At 38.1% G+C, this 27,875-nt stretch overlaps 1 protein-coding gene and 1 long non-coding RNA gene across 8 annotated transcripts in view; one reads left to right on the top strand and one right to left on the bottom strand.

The window, feature by feature from the left end:
- Nucleotides 1–27,875, top strand: part of MXRA7 (matrix remodeling associated 7) — a 64,087-nt gene that overhangs the window by 24,738 nt on the left and 11,474 nt on the right. For 3 of the 4 annotated variants that reach the window (XM_034408561.3, XM_087887204.1, XM_087887205.1), the window contains exons 2-3: nt 7,806–7,866; nt 16,001–16,097. In XM_034408561.3, the coding sequence (XP_034264452.2) occupies nt 7,806–7,866; nt 16,001–16,097 (158 nt within the window). Of the gene's footprint in view, nt 1–7,805; nt 7,867–16,000; nt 16,098–20,416; nt 20,498–27,875 lie in introns of all 4 variants that reach the window. The other variant, XM_087887206.1, reaches the window with a different exon arrangement.
- Nucleotides 16,092–27,875, bottom strand: part of LOC117660465 (uncharacterized) — a 28,880-nt gene continuing 17,096 nt past the window's right edge. The window contains exons 1-3 of one of the 4 annotated variants that reach the window (XR_004589652.2): nt 23,106–23,299; nt 21,277–21,368; nt 16,092–17,847 (exon numbers count right to left, since the gene is read on the bottom strand). This is a non-coding gene — a long non-coding RNA (uncharacterized LOC117660465). Of the gene's footprint in view, nt 17,848–20,096; nt 21,369–23,105; nt 23,300–25,389; nt 25,976–27,875 lie in introns of those variants that run through there. The other 3 variants (XR_004589651.3, XR_015732485.1, XR_015732484.1) reach the window with 3 other exon arrangements.

Raw genomic sequence — 27,875 nt, 5'->3', positions numbered from 1 at the left:
CACCTTGATGTAATTGTAGATAATAGTTCCTGGGAGAAGTAGTATTTCAGTTATTTGTTTGCAAAATCTGTTATTTGAGCAACAACATTGAAAAGGGCCCCACTCCTTGAAATAGCATGACAATGAAATAAGCTTTTATTAAATGGACTGTGTAGAGAAAGGAAGGAGTGGGGGCTTTCTGAGCCACCAAAAGTTTTGCAAAAAAACAGAGCCGTGGGCTCAAATAAATTCCAGCTTTCTAGCTACTGAATTACTGAAATGGTGGTGATAAATTGATGATATTCCAACCTATTTCCATAGATAGAATACAGTCAGCTGGGAACAGGTTGGAAAAAGATATGTATGTCAAAACGTTATTGCCTGTGGACAGAGAGTGTCTTTCCTTACCTGTCAGCCCTTCAAGAAATGCCAGGAAACAGATTCTACAAGTTTGACTATAATTACTGGTATACTTTATTAATGAGGTATAGGTTGTAGTTACATAATCCTGAAAGCCTAACAATGTCTTTCCTTCCCTCCCTCTCCTCAATTTAGATTTTGTAACCATTTCTTCATAATTTCTCCAAGGTCCCCATCTGCCTTGGATTCCAGAATAACATTTTAGGATGGGTGAAATAGTTCGAGCTCCAGGTACAGATACAGGGAAAGCAGTACCAGGCTGGAGCTTGTCAGATAGACAAAGGGAAAAAAAGATTTAGAGATGAAAACATTGTTAAAATATATTTGTTTGCTTGCCTCTTTCTGATGCAAGATCTTGGGCTAGTGCTTAGAAGTAGTTTAGGGAATAAATGTCAGGGAGCTCAACTAGTCTGGATGGAAATTTAGAACTAACTGGATCTGCATACATCCAGCAGGACTTTGTGCACAATCTGGGAATTCTCTGGGATTCTATCCTTACTAGGAAAGCTCAGACAGCAGCAGTGACATTTACAGGGATGATGATGCTGAATGACAGGAAAATGTGGAGCCATTGGAAAAAGATATCTCAGTCCTGGGAAAGTAGAAAACATGACAAAGAAATGTGTGAAATCCCTCCCATTAAAATAGAACTTTTCACGTGCTTTCACGATTCTAATACCCTAACCACATTGCTCTACATTCCAGCAGTAGCTTACTATAAAAGGTTGGTGGAACAGACAAACTCAAGAAGTAGTCCATAGTTTTGCAGTTGTCCTGCCCATTTGTTTTGTGGGTCACAGCATGCATTACCGGCTTCATTCATTAGGTCTCAGCCATCATCTCAATTTTTGCTGTTGTAAAAACCTTTGTGCATGCACAACTAAGACTATAAATACAAGGTCAGAGCTCTTAATAATGGCCCCAACTAGTGTGAACAGGCAACTATTTTTAGGGAGTACAAAGTCTCACTGTTACAGGATTGTAGAATATAGTTTTAAAGTCATTTTGCCTTTTTAAGATACCATTTTATTGAGCACTTTAGTTATTTTATTGAATGTCTCTATTTTTCTTGGCTGGATGTTGTTGTCACCATTGCTGGTTTCCTATAATGTTTTTGACTGACTTCGTAATTAAAGGGTTTTTTTTCAGGGGTGTCATGATAATTATTCCACTTAGGCTGATATGAAGGCCAGTAACTTGTTGAAGTTTATTCTGGAATTCTTTATCAATGTTAGTTAACACAACAGATTTCCTTAAAACAGCCACTGCAATGTTTTTTTTTAAGTTCACAATGAAATTGACATACTTGGATTCCATAAAACATGAACATGCTGTATTATCTGAAAAATTTCATACAATACTGTTTTTATATTAAAAACCTGACTATTGTTTTCCTTAATGTTCTAAACTAATATTTTATAAAACGAAGTTTTAAAATGAATGAGCGTTTTTATGCCCTTATTTGTTTTTTAAAAAACAAGTCCTCAATATCCAATTGATTGCTATTATTTCTTGTGCCAGTGAATGATTAATTTGTAACAATGAGCTTATACCCAAATCTCTCTTCCCATTTCCATGGGGTTCCTTCTTCAGTGTGTCTGCTCAGGCATGAGGCGTGTAACGTACCAACTTACAAATGGCTCTCACTTGAATTCACCATTTCACATTGCAGTCTGTGTACACAACAGTCTGGACTTCTTGGCAGGCAGATGACTTTATCCCTTTTCAAAGGCACACCCAGCCTCAAGCCACCCCCCAGATTAGCACTGATTATTCCAATAGTCCGAGAAGTTGTTTGCTTTAGCAGCTGTTTCCTTCATTACAATGATGAAGAGATCAAGAAGCAGGATTTGGTTGAAAGGGAGCAGCAAATGATGTCACTGACTTTGTGGAGCAGGCAGGGCCTTTATTTCAGGCTGAATTCTTTTCCTCTTGCAGTGTCTTACATCAGGCGCGGATAAAAAAGCAGAGCCTTAAATGGCAACATGTGACACACTTTAGAAATGATAGCCAAGAGTTATTTTCCATCCTGTAGTTTTTTTTAAAAAAAAACTCTCCTACCAAACTCTGGGTTTAAATTCCTTTCACACCCCTTCTCTGTGATAAAGAGCTTGCAAGATTCTTCCTCCAATCTATATCTGTATTTGGCATTGCAACTTCATTTTTTTATGTACATAAAAACAGCAATGTAACAGCAAGATTTCGGTTCTCTCATGTCTTTTCCTTCTGCAACGAATTTATGGCAGCTTTAACACTTGCTGCAAAATGAAGCCATGGACCTGTCAGCAACAGGATGAAGCTCGTAGGAAATAAGGAAGGGGACTTTGTGAGTTTCTTCATTTAGAAATTAAAGTTTAAACAGATTCCAATCCAGTTCCAAAACAATCCCTGACAAGTAAAGCAATAGTTGGATGTTTTTCCCACCATCTTCTTCCACATCACATTCCTATGAATGTCATGGTCAACTATGCTATAAGAACATGAGAAAAGCCCTGCTAGATCAGTCCAAGACCCATTGTAATCTACTATCTCTCATGTTGGCCTATTTGATGTCCTTGCAAGTAGGAGATCCAGATGTAGCCCTGTCCTTCTGAAATTCTGTGAAGTCAGGATTTGAAGGCCAGTTAACCTCCAGTCCAAGTAACATTGAATCTCAAGAGCAGGGATATCATACTCATGGCCACGGGATGGATGCGTCACATGCTGGCCACGCCCAGTTTAGCAAAGGGGAGAAAAGTCATGATACGTCACATGACGATGCCATGACAACATGAGTTTGACACCCCTGCTCAAGAGAAATCACCTTTAATTAAGTTGGTCTTCTCTATGTGCATCCAATCTGCCTTTAAACTCTTCCAACTTAGAGGCTACCATCATCATTTGTAGCCATGAATTCCAAAATCAATTAGGTTTTATATGCCCCCCCCATTCTGTATTTCCTAACAAGACTTTGAATTTTTATATTTTGAGCTTCACTGAATTTATTTTATGCCCTCCAACATATGTGGTTTATTGCAATGGAATCTAAAACATAATTAAAGGTTTTTTAAGAAAATCTGGTTTGATTTAGCAGGTATCTTAGGTTAAATCAACTGAACTACGAATGAAGAGGCAATAGGTGGATTAAAACACTTTTAGAAAGCAGATAATCCTTTATAGAAGTAGATAACTACTCCAGTAGACTCAGCTGGCAGTTCTGCAGCAATATCTATGACTCCTTGCAAAACAGGCACAGGAGGAAAATTATAAGCAGATGACTCAGGCTTCCAATATGAATGTTGCTAAGCTTCACACACAATCCACAAAGAGAAGCTTAACAATGTGGCTACTGCTGTGTTGGCATCCATTTGGGAACCAACTGGAACCAACATGCTCAAAAAGGCTTAGAGGGGTTCAGATTTAGTTAGTGAACCCAAATTCTTATTATACCCATTAAAGGTAAAGGTAAAGGTTCCCCGTGCACATATGTCCTAGTCATTCCTGACTCTAGGGGGCGGTGCTCATCTCCGTTTCAAAGCCGAAGAGCCAGCACTGTCCAAAGACGTCTCTGTGTTCATGTGGCCGGCATGACTAAATGGCAGAGGCTCACGGAACGCTGTTACCTTCCCACCAAAGGTGGTCCCTATTTTTCTACTTGCATTTTTTACGTGCTTTCGAACTATTAGGTTGGCAGAAGCTGGGACAAGTAACGGGAGCTCACCCCGTTACGCAGCACTAGGATTCCAACCGCTATACTGCCGACCATAACAGACCCATTAACCATAAAGTTCAGTTCATGGCCCTGCCAGTCAAGGTTGGCTACTTCAGCTAGCCCAACCATTTTCTTTTTTAAAAGCTTCATAACTTATCAAAATTATATAAAAGACCATTAGCTTTACAAATGCATAATAAGGCAAGTGATATTTATTATACCACTAATAGACATCAACATCTGGGATTTTGAGACCTTTTTTTTCATTACCTAGGTACTTCTTTTTACTCTTTGTATACCAAGTTTTTATTTTTTGTAAACCACTGAATGTATGTGGGAGGCCAAAACCATAATTAAAATAGATATGAGTGTATAGGACGGTAGTAGTGATGCTGGGTTTGATGAGTTAAGGAGCATTGAATGCAAAATGCAATGAAGAAGGCTAGTGAATAGTATACATTCTTCCCTGGTGACACCCTTCACCCTGATTGCTGAGCTGGAGATAACAGTAGAGATCCCTGATTTTTATAAAACTGCTTTCTAAATTCCCAAGACATTTGGTGCAAAGAGTATGTCTGTTTTATCGCATCTTGATAACAGCCCAGGGCTCTTCCCTTCTGCTCTTGGCTTCTTTTCCATCTTGATTTTGTCCTCTTAACTGGAAGTGACAGTCTCCTCTGGTGGCCCTCTCTGTGCACACACTCCTGTACAAATCTAGGAAATGGTGGAAGCTGTCAGGCCCCACTGAACCCAACCAGGGGAATTCGAGTGCTGAGAGAGAAGCAGGCCCACCCATCATCTGGAATCTGATTGGCTGTTCCGCTCTTTTCCAAGGTCACAGGAAAAATAAGTACAACTTGATGCCTTGTTATTTTGCAATCTGGCACCTATGTACCAATGAAAAAGTGAATGCATATGTGCGCATATATACTCCTACTTATGTGTTTGTGTTGAGTATGAAAAAAATGAATAGATTGGCACGCTGAGTTGCTACTAGAGTCAACTTCTCTCTAATTGTAAACTTGGAGACAGACTATGTGCAAATACACCTTGAATTAAAATGGTTGAAGCATTTCCTAAAGAATTCTATGATGTCTAGTTTTCCGCTCTTGCCTATATAGTTCTCATATAGCTCTCATTATATAGCTCTCATTTTTTAGGGATCACTATGGATGAAGAGACGGTCTCTTCAGCTTAAGAAGGACATGAAGCTCTACCCAGCTCAAAAATATACTTCTTATTCTGAGAATTGGTGTTGCATCAGGGCCCAATCTCACTATAGTTTTGGAGCATATCTAGAAAAATCTATTATTAAATAAGGGAAACAGATAATTTCTGCTTTTTCTTTCTCAGTTCAACATCACCTGGGGGCGGGGGGCTCAGATGTTTCCCTTTTTCTTTTACTTTTTTTTTACCCAATCATTGAGGGACCTTTGTGCATTTATTTGCTTGCTCTAATTAGCCATAGATTTTAAACAGGAAAGAAGACACTTCTTCAGGCTTGGAAATACCTAAGACAGTGATGGAAAACCTTTTTGCTTGATGTGCCAACAATTCAGAAAATGCCTAACTTGACTCTCCTGGTATGTCTCACACACCCCACCAAACAAAAGAGAAACAATTCTTTACGTATTTATTTTTAAAAGTACAGTCCAATCGTGGGTGATCCCCAGGATCTGCTATGTGCTACTTACCTTCAGGCAGTGTCCTATTTTTGTTGAAAGGCCACTGAGACCTACCCAAGGTTCCTCTGGGTTGCACAAGGACTTCGTTCTTGAAGCAGCTACGTAGAATGCTCTTTTGTGGCCTCTGCAGCCTCCAAACATCCTATGAAAGCAAAGTCTGTTCTTGCATGATTTTTGGGTGCTCCAGTGCTCTTTGTGGAGCCCTCTTGTATGAGTTCCAGAGGGTCTGGATGCCATTCGAGAATATACCCCATTCTTACAAGACCTCCAGAGCCTCCAAAAATCATTCAAAAAAGGGCATGCTTTCAAAAATAGTTACTGGTGCTAGTGAATCAGGTGTGTCACCTAAAACATTGTGACATATCATCTTTGATGCGTGTGCCATAGGTTCACCATCACTGATCTAGGGGATGGAAGAGATGCTTCATAATAAAGTCCCAGTTCTTCACAGGATGATGGAAGTTGATTGATACATGAGGGGGCTGTTGCTCCATTCCAGAATGTCAGAGAAGAATCTTTCCCTGCAGTTATTAAACCTTATCCATCTTCAGCATGGACTCTTCACTTCACCCAACCCTAATTATGGCCCTTCCCTTCATAACTATCTTGCCCCTGTGTAATGTGAAATAACCAGAATAACCAAAAACAAGAAAGGGAATTTTAAAAAATCATTGTAATTGTGAATTGCAGCCTAAGTACAAAATTGTAGAAAGCCTCAGTTTTCAGGCTGGTGAAAAGCTTTCATTCTTTTTGAAGTGATTCATCATGCCCATAGAATTTTAAAGTATTTTTTTTTTCAGGTTGCATAAATAAGCTTCTAGTGATGATAGTTTAGAGTCAAGCAAATCTAACCAATATAATAATTTTAGTGGGCATTAAGTATTATTGAATGACCAGCTTGCTAGCTGGCTCCAGCTCTGAGAGGCTTGGACCCAAACAACTGGAGGGGGACAGGTTGGAGAAGGCTTAATCAGATTATTATCGCCTGCTTACCATTCTTCCATGGAATTCCAAAAATAACACACGGGCTGCCTGGGTTCTTTTTGTGCAAGAGCTGATAAGATTGTGACCAGCTTTCTTTAACAAAGTGGTCCATATCATGAGTTCTGGACTCCAGCCTGATTCTAATGCACTGCCTTTCCCATTAGTAGTATGTGAATACTTTGTCAGTATAGACCAGGGGTGGGGAACTATGGCCCCTTTGAAACTTGTGGACTTCAACTCCCAGAATTCCTGAGCCAGCATGGCTAGACTATTAGAATTTATGTCTCTTTTGAGACATGGCTGGCTCAAGAGTTCTGGGAGTTGAAGTCCAGAGGTCATAAAGAGGCCATAATTCCCCACCCCTGATAGGGAAATGCTTCTTGAGTTTATGCCCATAAGCACCTGAGTGTTCACAATGCTTCCGTGATACAGTGCTACTGTGATCAAAAAAAAAAAAAAAAAAAGATTGTTATTCTTGAGGAAAAAATGCAAGTCACCCTAAGTTCCTGAAGCATGTGAGTACAATATATGTGTGTGTTTGAAGTGGGAATATATATACATTTAAGTGGGAAAGGCTGCTCAAAACAACCCATAGTAGAAAAGGTGAAATTAAGAATCTAAGAGTAAAGGTGGATGTGTGTATTATATAATAACAGCAGATGGGAAGCAGAACAATTTGAGGAAAAAATAATGTATATGTCAGCCAACAAAGGTGTGAAAATAAGTGTGTGCAGATACAGAGCTAAATGTTTACCCTTAGAATCCTCTTGTTTTGAAAAAATGATGATAGGTTCAAAAAAGACATAAATTCTAATAGATATTGCAGCTGCCCAGTTCCCTTGTCCACAAGAACATCTGGGGGAAAATGTAGACAAATTCAGAGTTTCTTTAAGCAATAATTATTTATTACAGCATCCTTTCCTAAGTTCCAGATAAAATTCTATCCGTAATTTCAGTTGATGTTCTACATGATTTGGATTGGTTTGCAGGGAGGTTTTGTTGCTAATAGCTAAGCAATAGTTTTATGTTTAATGTTTCTGTTTCAGGAGGAAGATCAAGAATCGGAAAATGGGAAACTAGTAATAAAGGAACCTGAGACTGAAGATGGTAAGTTTTGGGTTTTGTAATATCTGGAATGTTATCAGACATGGGAGATCCCAATTAACACAAATAAAGTCACTTTAAGCCCTAATATTTAATATTATTAAATGAAAATTGAAAGAAAAAAAGAGTTATTTTTTGTCATTCATTCATCTATCCATTCATTTAGAAAATGCACGATAGGAAAAAAAAAACCACTAGAAAAACAGTCTTAATACTTAGACCTGAATTGTGTAATATGAATTTAAGAGCAGATACATTCTCAATCTTAAAATCAATGCAACACTATAGACTTTTTTCTGGAAGGAAGTGTTCTTCCTCCAGTCCTTGATCTGGTGGAAGAGTATGCTGGCATAAACTGCACAGTCCTTGATAGTGAGTCCAACCCTGCTTCAATGACAAGACCAGTGAGTGATGCTCTCCTTACACTTTTAACGTGGAACAAGTAAAGGAAAGTAATAGCTTCACTTATCCTTCAACTAATTGTTAGAGCTGAGATATGGGAGAAGGCAAGTTTTGACAGAGGACTAAAGTAGTAAATTTGACCAACTGATGCCAATGGCTGTTAGAGCTAGGAGTTGTAGATTTGTCATCCCATACACATGGAGGAAGGCTGCACTACCCAAACACACTTTCTCTGCAGAGTTCAGAAGGCTGCATCTGGAGGCTGCTAATTTTTATCATCATCCCCAGCCTTGGATGTAAGACTGAGAGATAGTGTTCAAGGCTATCTCTAGGGCTGACTCAAGATATTTTGCCAACTGAAATACATTGAGTTGTGTTTCCTACAAACAGCAAATAATTGTGGTTTGGTTTGGGCCAGAAAGCCCAGTTTAGGAAATTTGTACAAGGGCTTTCTGACCCAAACCATATGTTTGCTGACTCCAACAGGACACATCCAAACAATACAAACAATCCTGGTGACTTCATTAAAAGTATTGTGGTTAGCAAGACAGTATAGATAAACTTACCCTGAGGACTTAACTCTTTGCAGAACTATACATTCTGTTAATAAGCTTTATGCCATGAACCAAAAATCCTCAGTGCAAGCCAATCATTTGAAACAGATTTCTAAGTCCTAGCCGAAAAGATTGATAAATTATTATATTGTAAATTATTATATTGTAAATGTGGAGGGTTTTTTCCCCCAGAAAGGGGTGGAAGAATGCTGATAGGAACCGTGCTTCCTTGTCTCACTTTCCTGCAGTATTTTAAGGCTATAAACATATTGGCTCAGGCAGATTACAGTTCTAATACTTCTAAACAGTCTCATCCACATCCCATCATGTCTATTCTGTTTTATAAAGAAGGAGGAACACAGTCTATTCTGCAGTTCACATAGCAAGACCATCTTATACAGAAGAAAAAAATGCCATATTGCTCACTGACCATCTTCATTTATCTTAATTCTTATTCTGATACACAGGAGCAAAGTAATTTCTTATTTCCAAGCCAGGAAAGTGTTCATATGTAGCAAGGAAAAGAAAAAAGAAAAAGTGCAAGATCATTTTTTCTAAATAAGATATAAGAAGCCATATGGCATTTGGAAGAAATCAGTTGCTTATCATGTGGCCCAGAATTGTTTCCATTGGCTAATTCCAGGGTTTTCCGCAAAGGCATTTCTATTGTCTGGTATGAGATTCAGCCTTTCTAATAACTTGGCAAATATAACAGGATATTCAGCCATGCATGCAAAATATTTGCTCTACTACTGAGCCACATTCTTTTCCCAAGAAAAACCACACTTACTGAATTACACCACCTCAACCTTTAATTTAGAAAAAAAAGGACTCAGTAGTTCAGCAGATTCCTGGTAGATTCTAGAACTGGGGAGGCTGATTGATCTAGAGATCCCTGTCCTGAAGATGTGAGAATTTCAATTTCCCAAAATTTCCACTTCTGTGGAGTCCCTGGTATTCTTTGAGCCTGATTATGTGCTTGCAGATGTTTCATTACCTGACTAGGTAACAACATCAATGCAAGTGAGTGTGCTTTGACCCCTGTTTATATGCAGTAGCTTGCCCTGCCAGTGTTGCTGGGATATGATTTTCTCTTTGGCAGTTCGTTGATCAGGGTATTGTTTCTACTTGATTGTTTATTTGATGTTAATCCCTGTTTACAGGGAACTCCACAAAAAGGTAACAGACCACCTATACAACATCTTCAAACAAAATTGATAGTCATGCAACTTTCAAAAATGCCTGATCACTCAGCCCACTACAGTGCAATCAACGCAAGCTATGAAAAAGTTAACATAAAACAAAAACATCTCAGAAACAACCAGCAGACTGTTACAAACACATGGCATCACCACAGCACACAAACCAACTTAAAGTCCTCTAAAACATCTTAAGTAAACCAGAAGATCCAGTAGTCCAAGAAGAAAAAAAGAGAGTGATTTATAACATACAGGTAAAGACTGTAATAGCCTCTAAGTAGAACAGATAAGCAGGAGACTAGCAGAAGGCATCCATGGACATCAACTAAAATTCAGAAGACATGACGAAAAACTCTTTAATCTCACAACACTGAACAAACTCAACCATGCTTTCAATTGGGAACTGACATCTTAGATCAAGCTAAATCCAGTACTGTTAGGAAATTCCTGGAAGCTTGCCATACAAACAAATCAGCCAACAATAGAAATATAGAGATAAACCACATACACACAGCAGTCAAAAGAATCCGTGAAAAAAGCTAAGCAGAAAACAAACACATTCTCTTTAGCAGTCAACACCAGATACTGTAAGCAGGGATTAACACCAGATAAACAATCAAACAATATTCTAATCAAGGAAAATTATCAAGGAGAAAACCACATCCCCACCTACACTGGCAAGGAAAGCTACTGTACATAAACAGGGAACAAACTCCACATCCACTCCCATTGATGAAGTTACCTAGCTGGGTAAGGAAATGTCTGCAAGCAAACAATCAAGCTCAGAGAACCCCAAGGATTCCCAAGTTCAACCCTAACCTGCAAATATTTTTTTCTGTTATGACTTCTATATAGAGTTTAGAAGATGTGATTCCAAAGACTATATTTGGAACGGATTATTTGAGGTGCTATGAATTGCTAAATGAAAAAAGAACATCTAATTTCGATTATCAGAGCTCAGCATCAGATAATGTTTGCACACCAAGGGATAAATGAGGTGATACTGATGGTGTGAGCTAGCAGAGGGAACAGGTGTTCAGGGGCTTTGTTTTCTGGACATCATTGGACTCTACCCTTATAGTTGTATCAGCTGATGTATTCCTCAAGTGAGATTACATAATTCAGATACATTCACAGGAGGACTGGTAGACAAGGAAAGTGAAGTCTTAGCTGTCACATGGATTTTAAAAGATGAGATAGCAAATGTTGCACTTCCTTAATCCATTTTATTATGTCTACTTCTGTAGGGGCCACAATTGTAAGCAACTGTTTTAAATGAATTTGTCCCTATTATTTCTGTCTTTAAAGTATGTGACCTGATTCCTTTGTTTTAATTTTTGTTAATTTTTAAAATGGGAATATTTTTATTTTGGTTGATTCTGAACATGACCTGGAATCCAGCTTCAACCAAAGAAAATCCATAAAAGATTTTTTTTTTAAAGAAAATGGCAGCTATAGCTACATGCCTAATTGTATTTAGGCTATAGAACAGTCTGTGTCAGTGCTGCTGATTTAATTGGGCTTACTTCTGAGTAAATAGGCATAGTAGCATAAGGTACAATGTGTAAGAAGTCTTTCAATTAAAGCTCTCTGTTGAAAATATGGCTGCAAGGAAATGATCTTTGAAAGAAATGACATGTCTTCTTGCAGGCTTTTAATGAATGGAGAGTAGCTATGTCTTTAAAAATGTCTCTTTCCAGATGCTTTGTTTAAAGTAGGTCATTTCACTCCCATTACACATCTAACAAGTCCAGAATTTGAAAAGGGGTACTGAAATTTAGATGAAGGCAAGACTGAATGCATGAGGATATTTCCCTTTCCTTCGCCAGCTCCGAAGACCACATCAACTAAAGTTAGCAAACTGTATGCCCTTGAAGGATAATTTCAGCTTTGCACAAAATGGTAGAAGCGGGGTTGTGATGTTAATAGAGGGGAGCTTTTGTATTGTATTAAAAGAGAAAGAGAATCATGGAGTTAAATTAAGAACAGGCAATGCAAGAGGCCTATAACCTATTCAATATATTTAAAAGGGTCTGGAGCAATTTAAGTTGTTTCCATGTTGACTGATTTAACTACAAGTGGACTGCTTTTTAATTTGGTGTTAAAATTAGTTGCTGGGTGACAGATGGAAAATAATCAGCACTTGATACAGCTATTGCCCTCATTCATCTAAGTCCTAGAGACATGATTCTTCCCCAGCCCAAATCAGATACAGTTGAATTCTATCTAACATTTTAGTATCCATATCATTTGCATCAGCCTTCCTCAACTGGTTCTCTCAAGATGCATTAGACTGCAGCTCCCAGAATTTAAAATCAAAATGCCTCCATTTCTAGTAATTGTACTATGTATGGACTGCAAAGGTTTAGATAACCAAACTATGACATCAAAGAAATAGATGGTAGAGGACAGAAGGGCCTGGAGGAACGTTGTTCATGGGGTCACGATGGGTTGGACATGACTTAATGACTAACAACAACTGTATCTGAAGCCACTGAGTGGTCATTTAGATTTTTGCAACCTAGTTATGATAGGCCTATTTCACAACCCATAACAAACCATAATATCCTTTGTTGTCTTTTGCTTTTATCACATTGTATAAATCCAGTCATCGTATTTTGCATATTCTGGCTTAGCACATCGTAAGAACTCAATAGTGGCTTATTCAGATAACATATTACTCAGATAAGTATGCCATCTTCAGAGTTTATTCTGCCAGGAGATACAATTTAGATTTCAGAATATAATTTCCATTTTTAAGGCTTATATAAATCTAGAACTTTCATTTCATGTGCAGTTAATGGGACTCCAAAGCTTCTTTTCCTCTTTTTACAAATCGTCTTTGAATTCCATCAAACATGATTTTCTCAAACCTCTTCAGACCTTTTTTTTCATATCTTTGTTTTACAGTTCAGTCCTCGTTCATTTTGCAGGATCCAATCTGGGTCAGTTGGGTTGAACATTATCCTGGGACACATATATTCGCCCTTATTCATTTTCTCTATGACTAAATCACCTCAGCCATCTTCTTTCACAGTAGTCCTTCAGTTCTAAAGGCCACAAAAAAATTGCTGGTTGTCCTGTGCTATGTCCTAAACTCAAATTAACAATCACTTTGTTCACATAATATTTGTACATACTCCCCCATTTGAATGGGCTATAATGCTGTAATAAAGTTTGTTTTTAAGGACAGGTGTACATTATGTTTCAGCTCTGTTCTAAGCTTGGATCAAATTGTTGCTGTCTCACTAGATGTGTTCTGACTAACCATTATTTTAAAAGTTATTTTAAGATTGGAACTCTTCCAGTGAAGTTGGAACAGCCTGTTTTGTACAGTGAAGCAGCTCAAACTCAGAATGTTTTACACGCCCCTATTTTTAAGACACTACAAATATATTGTTGCTATTTCTGCAGCATTCTTAAACAAAGCTACCATTTAGAAATTCAAACAAAGTAGAACAGTGATATTAAAATAATGATTGTGGAAGCCATTTACAGATGATAAAAATCCAAGTCAGTTCAGTACTGAGGCCTGTGTGAATCAATGGGAATTACTCACATTGTATTATTTACAGCCTAACACTCTACTATAAAGAAGCATATTAAGGGACTTTCACTTGATGCCTAAAATGAGTCAAACTGTACAAAATCTTGCTTAGGAGAATCAGAAATTTTGTAAATGGTCAGTAATAAAAAGTAAATCCCTAAGTATATTCTGAGAATCTGGGGTGAAATGGTACAGCCTTGCAGATGACTGGACTTGTTTATTAATTACAATATAGAACATAGAGTAATAGAGTTGGAAGGGACCTTGGAGGTCTTCTAGTCCAACCCTCTGCTTGAGCAGGAGACCCTATACCATTTCAGACAAATTATTGTCCAGTTTCTTTTTTAAAGCCTCCAGTGATGGAGCACCCACAACCTCTGAAGGCAAGTTGTTCCATTGCTTGATTGCTCTTGCCATTAGGAAATTTCTCCATAGTTCTAGGTTGCTTCCCTTCTTGGGTAGTTTCTATCCATTGTTTTTTGTCTTTTTGGTGCTTTGGAAAATAGTTTGACCCCCCCTCATTTGTAGGAGCTCCACAAATACTGGAACACTGCTATCATGTCTCCTCTAGTCCTTCTTTTCATTAGACTTGACATACCCAACTCCTGTAACTGTTCTTTGTATGTTTTAGCCTCCAGCCCCCTAATCATTGTTATTGTTCTTCTTTGCACTCTTTCCAGAATCATAACAACTTTTTTTTATATTATGGTGGCCAGAACTGGATTAAGTGCCATCAAATTGCTTTCAACTCTTAGCTACCACATAGACAGGTCTTCTCCAAAAAAAATGTCTATCCCATTCATCACTACATCCATCTGCTATAATTGAATCATCTTTTTCCTTTCTTTCCTTCTACCTTTCCCAGCATTAGAGCTTTTCTTCAGAGATTATAAACTTCTCAAGAGGCTATGCCTAATAGGATAACCATAATGTCCACTCTGTACATTTTGTATATATGCATATGGGACCCACAGTACAACAAAACATAGGAATGGAGTTTGTTCTTGTTCACACTTGATCAGCCATGCCCCTTCCATGTCTTCTCTCACCCATTTCCCTCCCAACAATTAATTTTTTGTGGCATTTGAACATGCCCAATGTTCAATGTTTTAAATATTTTTTTAAAATGGTATATTTCATTGGGCTTACCCCCAAGTCTGCTGATATTACCATCTGTGTAGAAGGTGCCATTTTGGCTGTGTAAACCTTGATGCTTATAACCTTAACATAAAATTGAATTTGGATGGTAAAAATTGGCTTTTTCCTTTCAGCTCCCAGGGTCACTACAATTTCCAGATATTGTGGCAAGATAACCTTGCTAAGTGCTAAGCAAATACTGTACAAAGTGCTTCCTTCCCATCTGCGCCCTAGTGATCCCAAGGGCAAAAGTGCTTGGACCTTTAATGAAAATTACATGTCATTTCTGGCTAAAGCTTATTACAGATTAGGAGCAAAATCCTATTTGATGGCTCTGTTCAAATGAGTTGCAAATTGCATTGTGCTGCTAATGTTATGGCATATTTGTGTACTCAGATTAGCTGCATTATTCAGACTCTAATGGTTAAAACATCACTGAACCTCTTCGACCATGGTATCAATACTGTAGTTGCAAATAGAAGTTTTAAGAACAACATTCTCCACCACCGTCTTTCCACTAAAAAAGACACAGCTACATCTCCTTGGTTTGGGGCTTTAAATCAAGGCCCAGAGGAGCAGCAAATAAATCTAATAAATAATAATAACTGAATCCAATCTTACTCTGAAGTGGTGATTTAGAATATGAAAAAGAGGTAAAACCTCTGGCTGGATATTGGTTTATTATAACATTTAAATGAGAGCAGATTTGCAGTTCAGGGGAATCAGGAAGCATAATTTGTTACTATTACATGAAGAAAAGGGGCAAATCCCAATCTACAGCATAAAAATTCTGTTCTTATCAGATGATGGAAAAGAAAATGGATTATTTCCATCCATTTGTGACCAGCTTGTAGCATTAACAGTGGTCCATATTAACAGAGAAATTGGATTCACACATTGTACTACATGCTATAGTTTATGTAATCATAATTTATACAATGATTCGGGACATTCTGATTCTGTTTTTAATAAAAAATAACTTCCATTATTGGAAGCCTTTCTACAACTCCAGTTCTTTCTCTTGTCCAACTAGCTAGATCCCCAAATCTGGTTCAGCATTGAACTGAATAGGTTAAAATTCCTCCTTATAAATCAAACACACCTAAATAACAAAGTAAGTTGGCAGGATCCAGCAATTATTTTCAGTCACCAGATTCTGCCATATATATAAACATAACTGGGAAGGAGGAAAAGAACAAGGGGATTGACCAGAATGTGATTTTAAAAATAACGTTTCAGTATGTTAATAACTTCACCACACAAAAAGCCTTTTTCTTCTTTCTCTCATTGTCTTGTAGCAGATGAAAAGTTATCTTTTAAATATAGTCCTGGCAAACTGAGAGGAAACCAGTATAAAACAATGATGACCAAAGAAGAACTTGAAGAGGAACAAAGGTAAGTTGGATTTTCTTTAAATTCAGCAGAATAACTAGAGATTCTGATCCCTCTCGTTTCCTCTAAGTTGCCATATCCCATCAAATATAGCTGGTCTTAGGTATATTTAGCTTTCCCAGTTGAACCAGTATAGTCGTCAAAGATTAATTCTTGGGTGATGACTCAGTCATGAAGAACCTTGCCCACTTCCTTGGAAATGGATCTGTTGGCTGCTTCTCATTTCACAGAGCATTTGTCAAAGTAGCAAGATTTACAGTGGATGTTCTGGTGCCAAAACCACCAAGTAAACTCAGTTTAAACAAGACTCCACATAAATCTTGTGGTTCCATACCTTGGCCCTTATGATTACCAAGCACATTAAAGTGATGACAGAACAAGTCTTCATATCCCCCATAAAAAAATTCTTCCAATTCTAACATTTTGCAAAAACTGTTTTTATTCGTCATAAATGCCAAAAAATATCAGGGTCAAATATTTCAGTTCAGCATTAAGAAAATTGTAGTGGTTTCCTGACCCCCAGACATTTGGCTATTCAGAAATAATTTCAATAAATTACTTGGTATCTCAGAAATTGTTTAGGAATAGTATGGTAGAACAATTGCAGCACAGATACAGCTGGTAATAAGTATATACTGATAGAATGTGCTTAGAACATTGTTTTCCTGGTTTAAAAAAATAGATCATTCCCTTTTGCTAAAGATCTTGCAATTCTGGCTTATATTGTTACAAATTTTTTGCTAAAATTTGCTTACAAATTTTGCTCCATTATGTTTACTGTGAACCTAAGAAAAAAGTATTTCTAAATAGAGTTCCAAAGCTGAGCCATTAATGATCTGACTAGATGTTGCAAATTTAATAAACTCCGTAAAGTCCGACCTTTACTTTAAAAATACATTCTTCACAACAATTCCATTGTTGCATTATTAGTATTTATTCAGCAATAAATTTTTTAAACTATTAGGATACACAAAAGTAAAAACATTGTTCTTTCATCTATCAGAGTTCAGCTGAAAATGCTACTAAATCTACAAAAATTGTATGTTTTTGAATAGAATATTCTGATAAGGGGGAAAAGCTGGAAGAATATATAAACTCATAATTATAATAGGTAATCAAACCTAATGTGACCATCGCAAACAAAATTCCCATAGAACATTTAAGGACATACATTTTTAACCAGACCATTTGGTTGAGGCTTAGATGAGCCACTAAATTGAAGTTCATTTGGTTGCTTTCAGTACAAATAATTTGGTTTCTTTGTGTGGATTCTTTCTTTTGATCAGAAAGCTGCACATTTTTTGAGTAGCAGCATGGAAGGGAAAGGAGCATGGTAAAAAAATTAGGTGCATGAAATACAAAACTGAATTTGGTTTGGTTGAAAGTTAATTGAAATTAAGTACAGTTTATTAAACAGAACCATTGTATGATTATTTCTATGTATTTAATTTTATATACTAAATTAAAAATTACCATATTTGTCAAATTTGGGGAGGAATTGGGGTCTTAGTATTATTTGGGGATGGATTATTTGTAAATCAGGGGCATGAGTTGTGCATACCTCTGTTAGGAAGGATCAAATCCGATGAGTTTTTCTTTCTGCTGAACAGTTGTGTAGAATTTCAGGCAATGCAGCTTTTCTCAACCCTTCAGTATAGCAGCATGAGAAGTTGCCTATTTCAATGTTCCTCCTGTTTAACTAGGAATGTCAAGTTGTCAATGCATGTATGCCTCCTGTTACCCAGTTCTTGATCTAAAATGTACACCAACAAACAAAATTAATTCTTAACTAGCAGTTAGTCATTTCTACTGTGGATTTTTTGGTGAGGCTAAGCAATTATGTAACCACGTAGAGAAGACAAGGGATTCTGTGAGTGACTTCAACAGGTTTTAAATGTGTATAGGTGGCATAGTGCCCTAGCAATTAAGATGTTGGGCTTGTTGATCAGAAGGTTGGCAGTTTGAAACCATCCAAGTAGTACATAATGAAGTGAGCTCCTGTTCTTGCTCCAGCTCCTGCCAACCTAGCAATTCGAAAGCATGAAAATGCAAGTAGATATATCCTACCACTTTGATGGAAAGGTAGCAGTGTTCCATGCACTTTGGCCTATAGCCATGCTGGCCACATGACTATGGAACCATCTTCGGATAATGCTGTTTCTCTCGGCTAGGAAATAGAGATGGGCACTGGTCCCCTAGAGTTGGGCACAACTAGGTAGTGAAAACTTCTTTCTTTAAATGTGTATATATTCAGTTTAAATATACAGAAGATCCTTTTATCGGTCCTAATTTGGAGAAGGGTATACTACTAAAACAAATGATATACCAACCATATATATCATTGGAAGAAAAACAGTCTTTCCTAAAGTATCGGGTATAATACATTTATCTGCTGAATTATATGTCAGGAAGAGATCTGGAGCCCCCTTGTCTGCTCCATTGAATGTCTTACAAATGGTCTCTTTGATTAAAGAGATACGCATTCCCTGTTCTGTTGAAATGCCTTCAAATATTGTTAGTGCAATGTTTCTTTGGGAGAGAGTTTTACAATAATTTAACAATACAGCAAAGATACAAATCCACAATTTTAACATATTTGCTGAGATTCATCTCTGTACAATCAAAGCTCATTTTGGTATACATTTTATTTAAGGCTATTGTGTATCATCATCAATACTGTGAGCCATCTCAGACTATAAGTATTATTTATCTCCCATTCTTCCAAAATTATTAGCTAGTTTTTAACTGAGGCATCACTGGCAGGCAAAGGAGGCTCTAGATCAGGGGTCTCCAACCTTGGCAATTTTAAGATCTGTGGACTTCAACTCCCAGAATTCTTCAGCCAGCAAAGTTGGCTGAGGAATTCTGGGAACTGAAGTCCACAGATCTTAAAGTTGCCAAGGTTGGAGACCCCTGATCTAGATAATTATCCCATTATGTGTTCATTTTTGCTTTCTGAATGGCATGACTCATATTTATTTCCTCAATTTCCTCTGCCTATTGATGTATCCAGTTTGACTAGTTATGACTAGATACTGTCTTCCTGGGCCTTAGATTATTTATTTGATTCTATTGGGCACTATGAGAAAAGTGGCATCAATAGGCCTTTAGAGGCTATAGCTATAAACCCAGGTAATGCTGTGGCTCTATAGCAGTCAGTCATGCACAGCATGCTTCCGTGTGCCAGAACTTGCCATACCAGTTGTGTACCATAGGCAGCTGACCAAATACGATTATTAATAGAATTACATACTTCATCTCATTATACAACCAGCAGATGAACTTTGAGCCCTTTGGAACTAAATGCAAAGCTGCATCAGTTCCAGACACTGTGTTAAGCAGGCCTGCTTTGACAATTGTACACATCAGCCTTCTCTGATGTGGTGTCCTCCAAATATATTCCACCTGCCATCTTGGTTGGAAATGTTAAGGGTTTGCGTCCCACACATCTGAAGAATTACACACTGAAGAAATCAAATGTAAATGTTAATTTATCAGGCACATTCTCAGGAATCCTATGTCACTCGGAATAGGTTGCATTTGGAGCAGCTTTGTAGAATAAAATAAACGAATACAGAGGGACAAATGCAACCATAACAAAGCCTCTTGAAAAAAAGCACCTTTGGGATAATAATGAAAAGGGATTCCCTGACCTTTGTTACACAAGTGTTTAAAGATAACCAAAACTGAACTTTTACCTGACACAAACCTGAGTAACTCCCTAGGACAGCTCTTTTCTAAGGAAAGAAAGGGTTTGTTAACAACCTTTTCCACCTGCACCATGATTGACTATCGGTTTCCTGTGTCCTGTATCTACTTTCCAAATTTACCTGCCCTACTTAATGCTTGCTGCCTTGGCCTGTGCAGAGCTGTTTGCAAACTCCCTCCCCCCCTCACCTCTTCTGCTAATGGGTGTCTGGCAGACTGTTGCATTTCTTCTAACGGTTTCTCTGTTTCTTGTCACAGTGACCTTGTCTGTCTGTCTGTGTTTGTTTCTCCCAGTTTGTTTTTCTTTTGTTTTCCCCCCTTCCCTCGGAGCGCTGGTGGTGGCATCAGCATTTTTCCATTTCAGGCTATTCCAAACCCTCCTCCTTTGTTGTGGTTTCTTTGGGCAGGCTTGCCCTCAGGTAAGGAGCTACACTGAATCAGCTGAGGAAAGCCATGCCATCCGCCCTTTCGAGCCTTTGGTTCTTCATGCCATGTGCCTGTGTGTGCATCCTGACCCTTCCTGGCCTTCTTCTTCCCCCCCTCTCCTGTTGGCATTGCCTGGCATTGCTGCCATTTTGATGTGACCCAGGTTTGCTGCGTTTATTATATTGCAGGATTGAGCTGACCTCTGACCTCACATCCCTGTAGCAAGTACCTTAGGTCCTCGGCCACAAACATTCTAGCAAATCTTTTTGGTAAGGAGATGATACTTCTTAGAAGTAGTGGTTCCACCTATAACCTCTGCTAATGTGACTGAAAACTAAAGTTGACCATGTTTTTTCCCTCCCCCTGCACCTCCTCCCCTTCTCCCTATTCATAACTAATAAATTAGACTCCCTCTCTTCTGTGCCCCGTTTCATTTATCAGGAGCATCACAGTTCAGCCGAACAAAAGAGGTGCACTTTTGCCTAGTGGAACATATGCTGCTGGCCTTTCCCATCTATTATCTCACACACAGTCTTTAGCTAAGAGGAGGAACGTGTCCCTCCAATTTGAAGTCCGAACTTTGGGCAACTTGGCCAATTCAATAAGTTCTGGGGGGCAGTTCTGTAACTTTTGGGGCTGGAGGAACTGTCTGTCCAAATCAGTCATATGTAGCAGTTTCTATGGAGGAGACTATGGCTGAGAGAGTAGCTCGCTTGAGAGTCAGTATGTTGATATCAGCAGAAAGGTTTTGTTTTTCAATGTAAAACTCCTGCTCTTAGCTACTATGAGATATCGGTGGCACAATCAATCAAAGTGCATACTTCAATCTCTTTTGTTTAAATCAGCATCAGTTGCACACTACAGATGGTACTGTAGATCTTTGATATTTTGCCTTACAAGATAACAGTGTCTCCCATGTTTGCGCCGATATTTGTAAGCCTATTTGTAAGGGCTTTGCAGACGCCAGAGAATAATAGTCCTTAGTTTGTTGTATAGGCATCAGAATAAATTGTCCTGCTTCCTCAACATGCTGCCCTTACCCACTTACAGAAAAAGCTCTTCGCTTGAGTTGCAGGTCTTCCAGAAAAAAGTGAGGATATTGCTCTTTCTTTTTGCTGCTCTCCGAGCCTGCTCGTACTCCTTCAAAAATCAGGCAACGTGAAGAGGGAGAAAAACAACAGGGAAGGAGAGCAGTCAGTCAAAGAGGCTCCAAGGATTAGTCATAGCTCCTTACTGAGGCACCAGCTTCAGGCTATTCAGTCAAGTCTATAAATAACATTTAGATTGTAGGCACGAGCTGCAGTGTTTCATTAAATGGCAGACATTTAATGCATTGCAATTCAAGTCAGTTTCAGGCCTATAAATGTACATCCAGTTAATTCCAATAGGACCTGCATTATGTATTTACTTATAAAACAATTTTAATGCAAGTTTTGAAGCTTGAACAATCATATCTTCATATCTACAATTTGAATCATTTAATCACTATGTTGTGTTTTTCATTTTTCCTTGAAAGTTGACACTATGAAGGCCTCATAGTGGCATGCTCTCAGAAGATGAAGATAAGATGTTTTCTCAGTTGAAATTGCCAACAAAATCCCTTTTGCTAAGTTGCATTATTTGGGCATATCTCCTTCAGTTTTTAGTATTTAGTCTTTTCTGGAGGAATCTTGAGACGTAATTTTGGAGTGGTGTGTTGTATTCTTCATAACAGTTCTTAAACCTTTATTTCCTAGCATTTTTGGTGAATTGTTGAAGATTAAATTGGTATTAAATTGGAATTATGAGCCATGGTGGTGCAGTGTTTAGAATTCAGTACTGCAGGCTAATTCAACTCACCGCCAGGAGTTCAATCCTCACTGGCTCAGGTTGACTCAGCCTTCCATCCTTCCAAGGTCGGTAAAGTGAGGACCCAGATTGTTGGGGGCAATATGCCGACTCTGTAAACTTCTTAGGGAGGCTTTAAGCACTATGAAACAGTATATAACTTACATGCTATTGCTATTAATACAAGGTGTTTAGTATTATTTAAGCAAGTGGGGAGACAGATCTTCTCAACCGCAGTTCCTTCCTGAAGTTCAGAACATAATAATAACTTTGTACATATTTATTCTACGGGATAGGGAACCTGTAGTCGTCTTAAGTGCTTTTTTTTTTTTAACCATTTTCATGAGACCTACCCAGGGCAAATGGGAGAAGGGAACATATTGGGAGTTTTAATTCAACAACATTTATAGAACTGAAGGTTCCCTACCTTGTAAATGCTCTGTCTGTTGCCAAAATAATGATAACATAGCAGATTTAGAAAGGGAAACCATTTCTTTTTTTTTTTGCAAACCGAATGTGTATTTCTGATCATTTGCTGTAAAACTTCTTTTATTACATTTCTTTCAGTGGGGTAGGTGAGAGAAATTGAGAATCTGAGGTTCGTTTTGAAGGTTAAGACAAAAAAGGCAATAGATCTGTGCTAAGCACAGAAAATTGCTTCTCCCAGTTACAGGGAAAAAAAAAAAAACCTCCAAGTTTGGGAAAAATTAGAAATTAATAGAAAAGAAAGTGAGCAATGGTTGCTAATTATGATGTTTGCATATTATCTCCAAGAGAGAGATTAATACCTCTGAAGACTGGATGCTGAGAATTAACAGTGGGAGAGGCTAATACCCTCAAATCCTGCTTAGGTGCTTCTTGGAAATATAATTACCAGTACATATGTAGGTCTCTTTCCCCTCTATAATGCATGAAGGAACTTTCTTTGTCATCATGCTTTCCTACTTCCATTCTACCAGAGATGGAGAATATGGAATGAAGATTGTTATAGCAGTCTCACATGTTCTGATAGCTACTTGGGGGAGAGAAGATATACAAATACTTGCTTACCAGTAGGCATTCATTTATCAGATGAGGAATGGAGTGAGATAAAGTAAGATAGAGATGCCCTTCCACTTGTCCTGGCCTTTCATCTAAACTTCAGCGATGAGAAAAGCTTGCAGCAAATTGGATACCACAATCCGAAACTCAATTCACCTAAATGAAAGAAAGACATCTGACATTAAAAAGCTATTAAAAAGCCACGATCCCTTGCTGAAATCCAAGAAGGTACAGCAAGAGGGGGCAGAGTTTTCCATTTGAGGTCTGCTTTTTATTTTCTTTTTTAAAAAAAGCAAAAAACAAGACAGATTGTCTTCTTATAATAACAAATCAATCTATAAGCTATACTTAAATTTGGACTGGACAATTCGTAACAGCTCCTGTATATATAAGCCAAAGGAGCAGAAGGTTAATCAAGGCATCCAAACATTTTTCCAGTTTCCCTTTTCCCAAACACCAGCCTTCATAAGGGTGGGGGTATCTCTTGGAACAGTTACCCCTTGGCACCTGCCAACCCTGCTCTTCAGTGCATGCTCTTCTGCTAATTTCCCCATAATTTTTGCTTGCTGAAACCCTGTGTGTTTATGTGTTGCCTTGGGATGGTGAATACCTTCACCTCTTCTTGTCATTTGCCTCCTCTCCACTTTCCTCCTCCTCTTCCTCCTCTCACTCCTTTACCAGCAGCTTTGCTTTCCTGTCCAGCATGGTGCTTCTTTGGGATAAGAGAGGCTGGTAAGTTTCTGCTCCTTTTTTTTTTTTTTTTTCATTTCATCTTCTGCAGCACGATAGGAGGTTGGGCAAAAAGGATGGACAAACACTTAGGGGGAGTTAGTGCCCTCAATAAAAGTGCCATGTGTTTCTTTCCTCAACCTGGGGTTTCTGGACATCTTGAACTACAGTTACTATTAATTCCCAGTCAAACCAGACGGGGGGCAACAGGCATTATTGTCAAATTTCAGTTATTGCCCTTGTCCTCTGCAGGGTATATGGGTAGGGGATGTTACTCTTCAAATTAAGTTTAAATGCTGTTCAATCTGTTAACCCAGGAAAGCTTTTCTGGTTTTAAAGACTAGTTTTTAATAGGTCAGCTTTTCCATCTGGGTGTCTTCTAGCCATAGTGAAATCCTATGCATTGCCCAATATTGCCTTATTTCCCTGAAAATAAGACCTCTCCGGATAATAAGCCCAATCGGGCTTTTGAGCGCATGCGTTAAAATAAGCCCTCCCCGAAAATATTTAAGCACATGTGCTCCCCACCATTTCCTTGGGTTAGGGTTAGGGAGACAGAGGTGGAAATCAGGTAAGATGCCAAGAGCCCCGTCTTGCTCCACGTGCCCCAAAATAATAAGACCTCCCCCCAAAATAAGGCCAAGTGCTTATTTCAGAGTTCAAAAAAATATAAGACAGGATCTTATTTTTGGGGAAACACGGTAGGTTCACGAAGGCTTCAGTTAACCTATTTCATCTGGATTGTGATTTTGAGTAACTTTAGCAATGACCTGATCCAACTAGTAGAAAGACCTGGAATATCGCTGCAGATATTATTTGTGAAAATAACCACATTTAGTAAATTTTATTTACTAAAGAAGTGGGATACTAAAAGTAGATCAGTTATAATCTCCCAAACATCGGCAGTCTGGCTCGCCCAATATTTTCTGGCAGAAAGATCTATTTCTGCTAGCAGTTATCTGGTTTGGCGCACCAGCAGCACCTTGTGAAAAATGCAGCAGCAATGTATGGAAAGAACTGGCAAATCAAAAATATCCTTTGGACTACGAAATAGCTGACTGCTCTATACTTTTCAAATTTCTATTATTTTCAAAAGCAGTAGTATGTTTTCTTAAAAACAATAAAGTCCAATTTTGTATTTTGACAAATAAAAATTTGATGGGTTTTTTTTTAAATCTGTACCCAATTATCTTTTGTGACACATTTCCTAAATGTGCCTGGCATAGAACTGATCTTTGTTGTTGTTAGTTGCGAAGTCGTGTCCGACCCATCACGATTCCATGGACAACGTTCCTCCAGGCCTTCCTGTCCTCTGTCATCCTCTGAAGAGAACTGATCTTGGATTATTATTATTATTATTTTCATTTATATTAAGAAATAAATCACACTGGAGAAAATTCCAGCCTTTTGGGGTTGACTAGATCAGGAAACAGATTCCACAAGAAAATTAGAAGTCAGCTTTATGAACTACATTAACAGAATCTTGCAAATCTGATTGTGTTTTTCCTCTCCTCCCACTTAGTGAGTCAAGGAGAAGCCAGCCTGAATGTCTTCCAAATATTACCTTTTTTGCCATATTTTAAGGATTGCTTCTGTCTTTTTTTTCTGGGTGCGAGAGATGGCTGCTGAATATTCCCCTCAAGACCATCTCCATAAGTCTCTACAGGAAATTTAATCAATGAACTGAATTCTTTTTTTCTTTACACCTGCAGAGAGAGAAGGTGGGGGTGGAGGGACGACAAGGAAAGCTACTTCGACCCCTTGATTGTTTTCCATTTCTTCTCAGCTTCTAGTTCTCATTAATTAGATTATCTGCAGTCTCCACAGTATATTCTTCTATACTTCATAGAATAGAATTCTTTATGGGCCAAATATTATTGGACGCACAAGAAATTTGTCTCCTTATTCATATTTCTGAACCCTGTCATAGTCAGACATTTTCTGCCTCAAACCTATTAGATGTTGTGGGTACAGTTCTTCTTCAACAAGCGATAAAAGGCGAGTCAAAACCTGGAAACTACCAGGAGGTTTGAAAATTAGCATCTGCCATGGGACTGTATGAATGAAAGTTTTATCATCTTGCTTCATTCACGGAATTTTGAAGGAAGTTGGATGAATTTGCTTTCCAGATGTAACCTTCAAAACTCTTGGTTTGAAAGTCAGCTCTCAGCTTTGACCTGTATTTTACAAGTATGTCGTCATAAAAGAGATGAGAATTAGATAATAATCCATCAGATTAAACAGTTCTATAGCAAAGAATTACTCCAGGCAATTTTAGGATTTCTCAGGTAAAACATAAAGCCATTGATTTAAATAATAATTGTTAATATATTAACAAAAATAAACATTTTGGAGTGATGGTAGATGGGGTTCAAAGCAGGGGTGAAATCCAGCAGGTTCTGACAAGTTCTGGAGAACCGGTAGCAGAAATTTTGAGCAGTTCGGAGAACCAGCAAATACTACCTCTGGCTGGCCCCAGAGTGGGGTGGGAATGGAGATTTTGCAGTATCCTTCCCCTGTCATGCCCACCAAGCCACACGACACCCACCAAGCCACGCCCACAGAACCAGTAGTAAAAAAAATTGCATTTCACCACTGGTTTAAACTACAAGCTATGCATCATCCCCTAACTATAGTTTTTGCAGCTCTGAAGGTTCTCAGATCATTGAGGTAATTCAGCAGCAAATTAACAGCAAACATAGGAGGGAAATTGGTAAATTAAATCTGAAATAAACTTTACATGTGCAAGGAAAATATTCCTCCTCTCCCAGCTCAAAATCATTAAGAGAATTCTGCTGCCTTTACTATTGTTGCAACAATAGTAAATAATAATGGCCTGAAGCTTCCAAAAAATTATGTAGTTTTGTGCTTAAGTATTAGGATATCAACCTGGCATACCAATGACTTCTTGTAATGTTGTTGAATTAACATATGAAAGCAAGTGAGCTTCTGCTGCCTGCATTTTCAACTGATGCTCCTAAGAAATATTTCAGCTGAACTAGAGTTAGAAAAGCCTTAACCCAGATATTAATGTTGTGATGACAACTGCTGTATAATTGCACAGCTCAAGAAAATGAATTCCAAATGTTACTCAATCTGTTTGTCCCAAAGTTACTTTACAAAATGGGCCATGTAGAATATAATTGTAAAAAAAAGAACACTATATATCACTTTAAAAATAAAGCATAGGCATATCAGTACAGTACAATATAGAATAGCTTGTTGACCACTTTTTTACAGAGCTAATCTCTGATTTCCTGCAGCTGGAACCCTAGGATGGCCCATCTTTTAATAATTTAATATTGTCTATTAAAATAAAACTTAGCAATTAGCCAAAGTCTATTGAAATATCCCAAAAGTGCTTTTTCCAAAAGACAACTAGACTTTCTTCGTTTTTTTTTCCTTTGAAAACCTTTTGCTTCTCACCCAAGAAGCTTCTTCAGTTCTAACTGTTGAAATAGCGCTTCTTGGGAAGCAAAGGAAAAGACCAAGGAGATCAGAGGTGGCTTGTCATCCATGTAGACCAGTCTTTTCCCTGGGTCTGTGGGCTTTTTTTCTGTATTTTAGAGCTTATACTGTCATGTCCACATATTTCCCACCTCAAAACATTAAGGAACTACAGATTTTTAGCAACTATAGACAGACAAAATTTGTGGGTAGGTTGGGGGGGGGGCAGAAGAGAGATTTGAAAGCTTCATCTGGAGCTTCAGATGATCCATTTTAGGTTTTAATCTCATTACCTACAGAGGATCTGCATAACTATAGATGGTCATTAGTTCATAAATATTGCTTTAACTGTTCTCAACTTAAAAGGGAAAAAAGTTTGTGCAGCAGTAAGACTTTTTCAGCTTAAAAAGTACATCATTTACGTTTTATACAAACTCTTTGCCTGATACTTAAGAAGTGGATGTTATGTACAACCAGTAGCCTTTTCAGTAGCAGTCTATGATGAATGGTTTACAAGTATCCACATTATCACAACAATGATCCTCACCAAGTCTGTGCTTTCTTAATATTTATGAACCTAGTATTTGACTTGCAAAAATACAC

Source organism: Pantherophis guttatus, chromosome 2, assembly GCF_059756535.1.
Source record: "Pantherophis guttatus breed Tessera chromosome 2, ASM5975653v1, whole genome shotgun sequence".
NCBI lineage: Eukaryota > Metazoa > Chordata > Lepidosauria > Squamata > Colubridae > Pantherophis > Pantherophis guttatus.
Note: the sequence above shows the minus strand (reverse complement) of the source record. Positions and strands in the feature narration are given on the sequence as shown.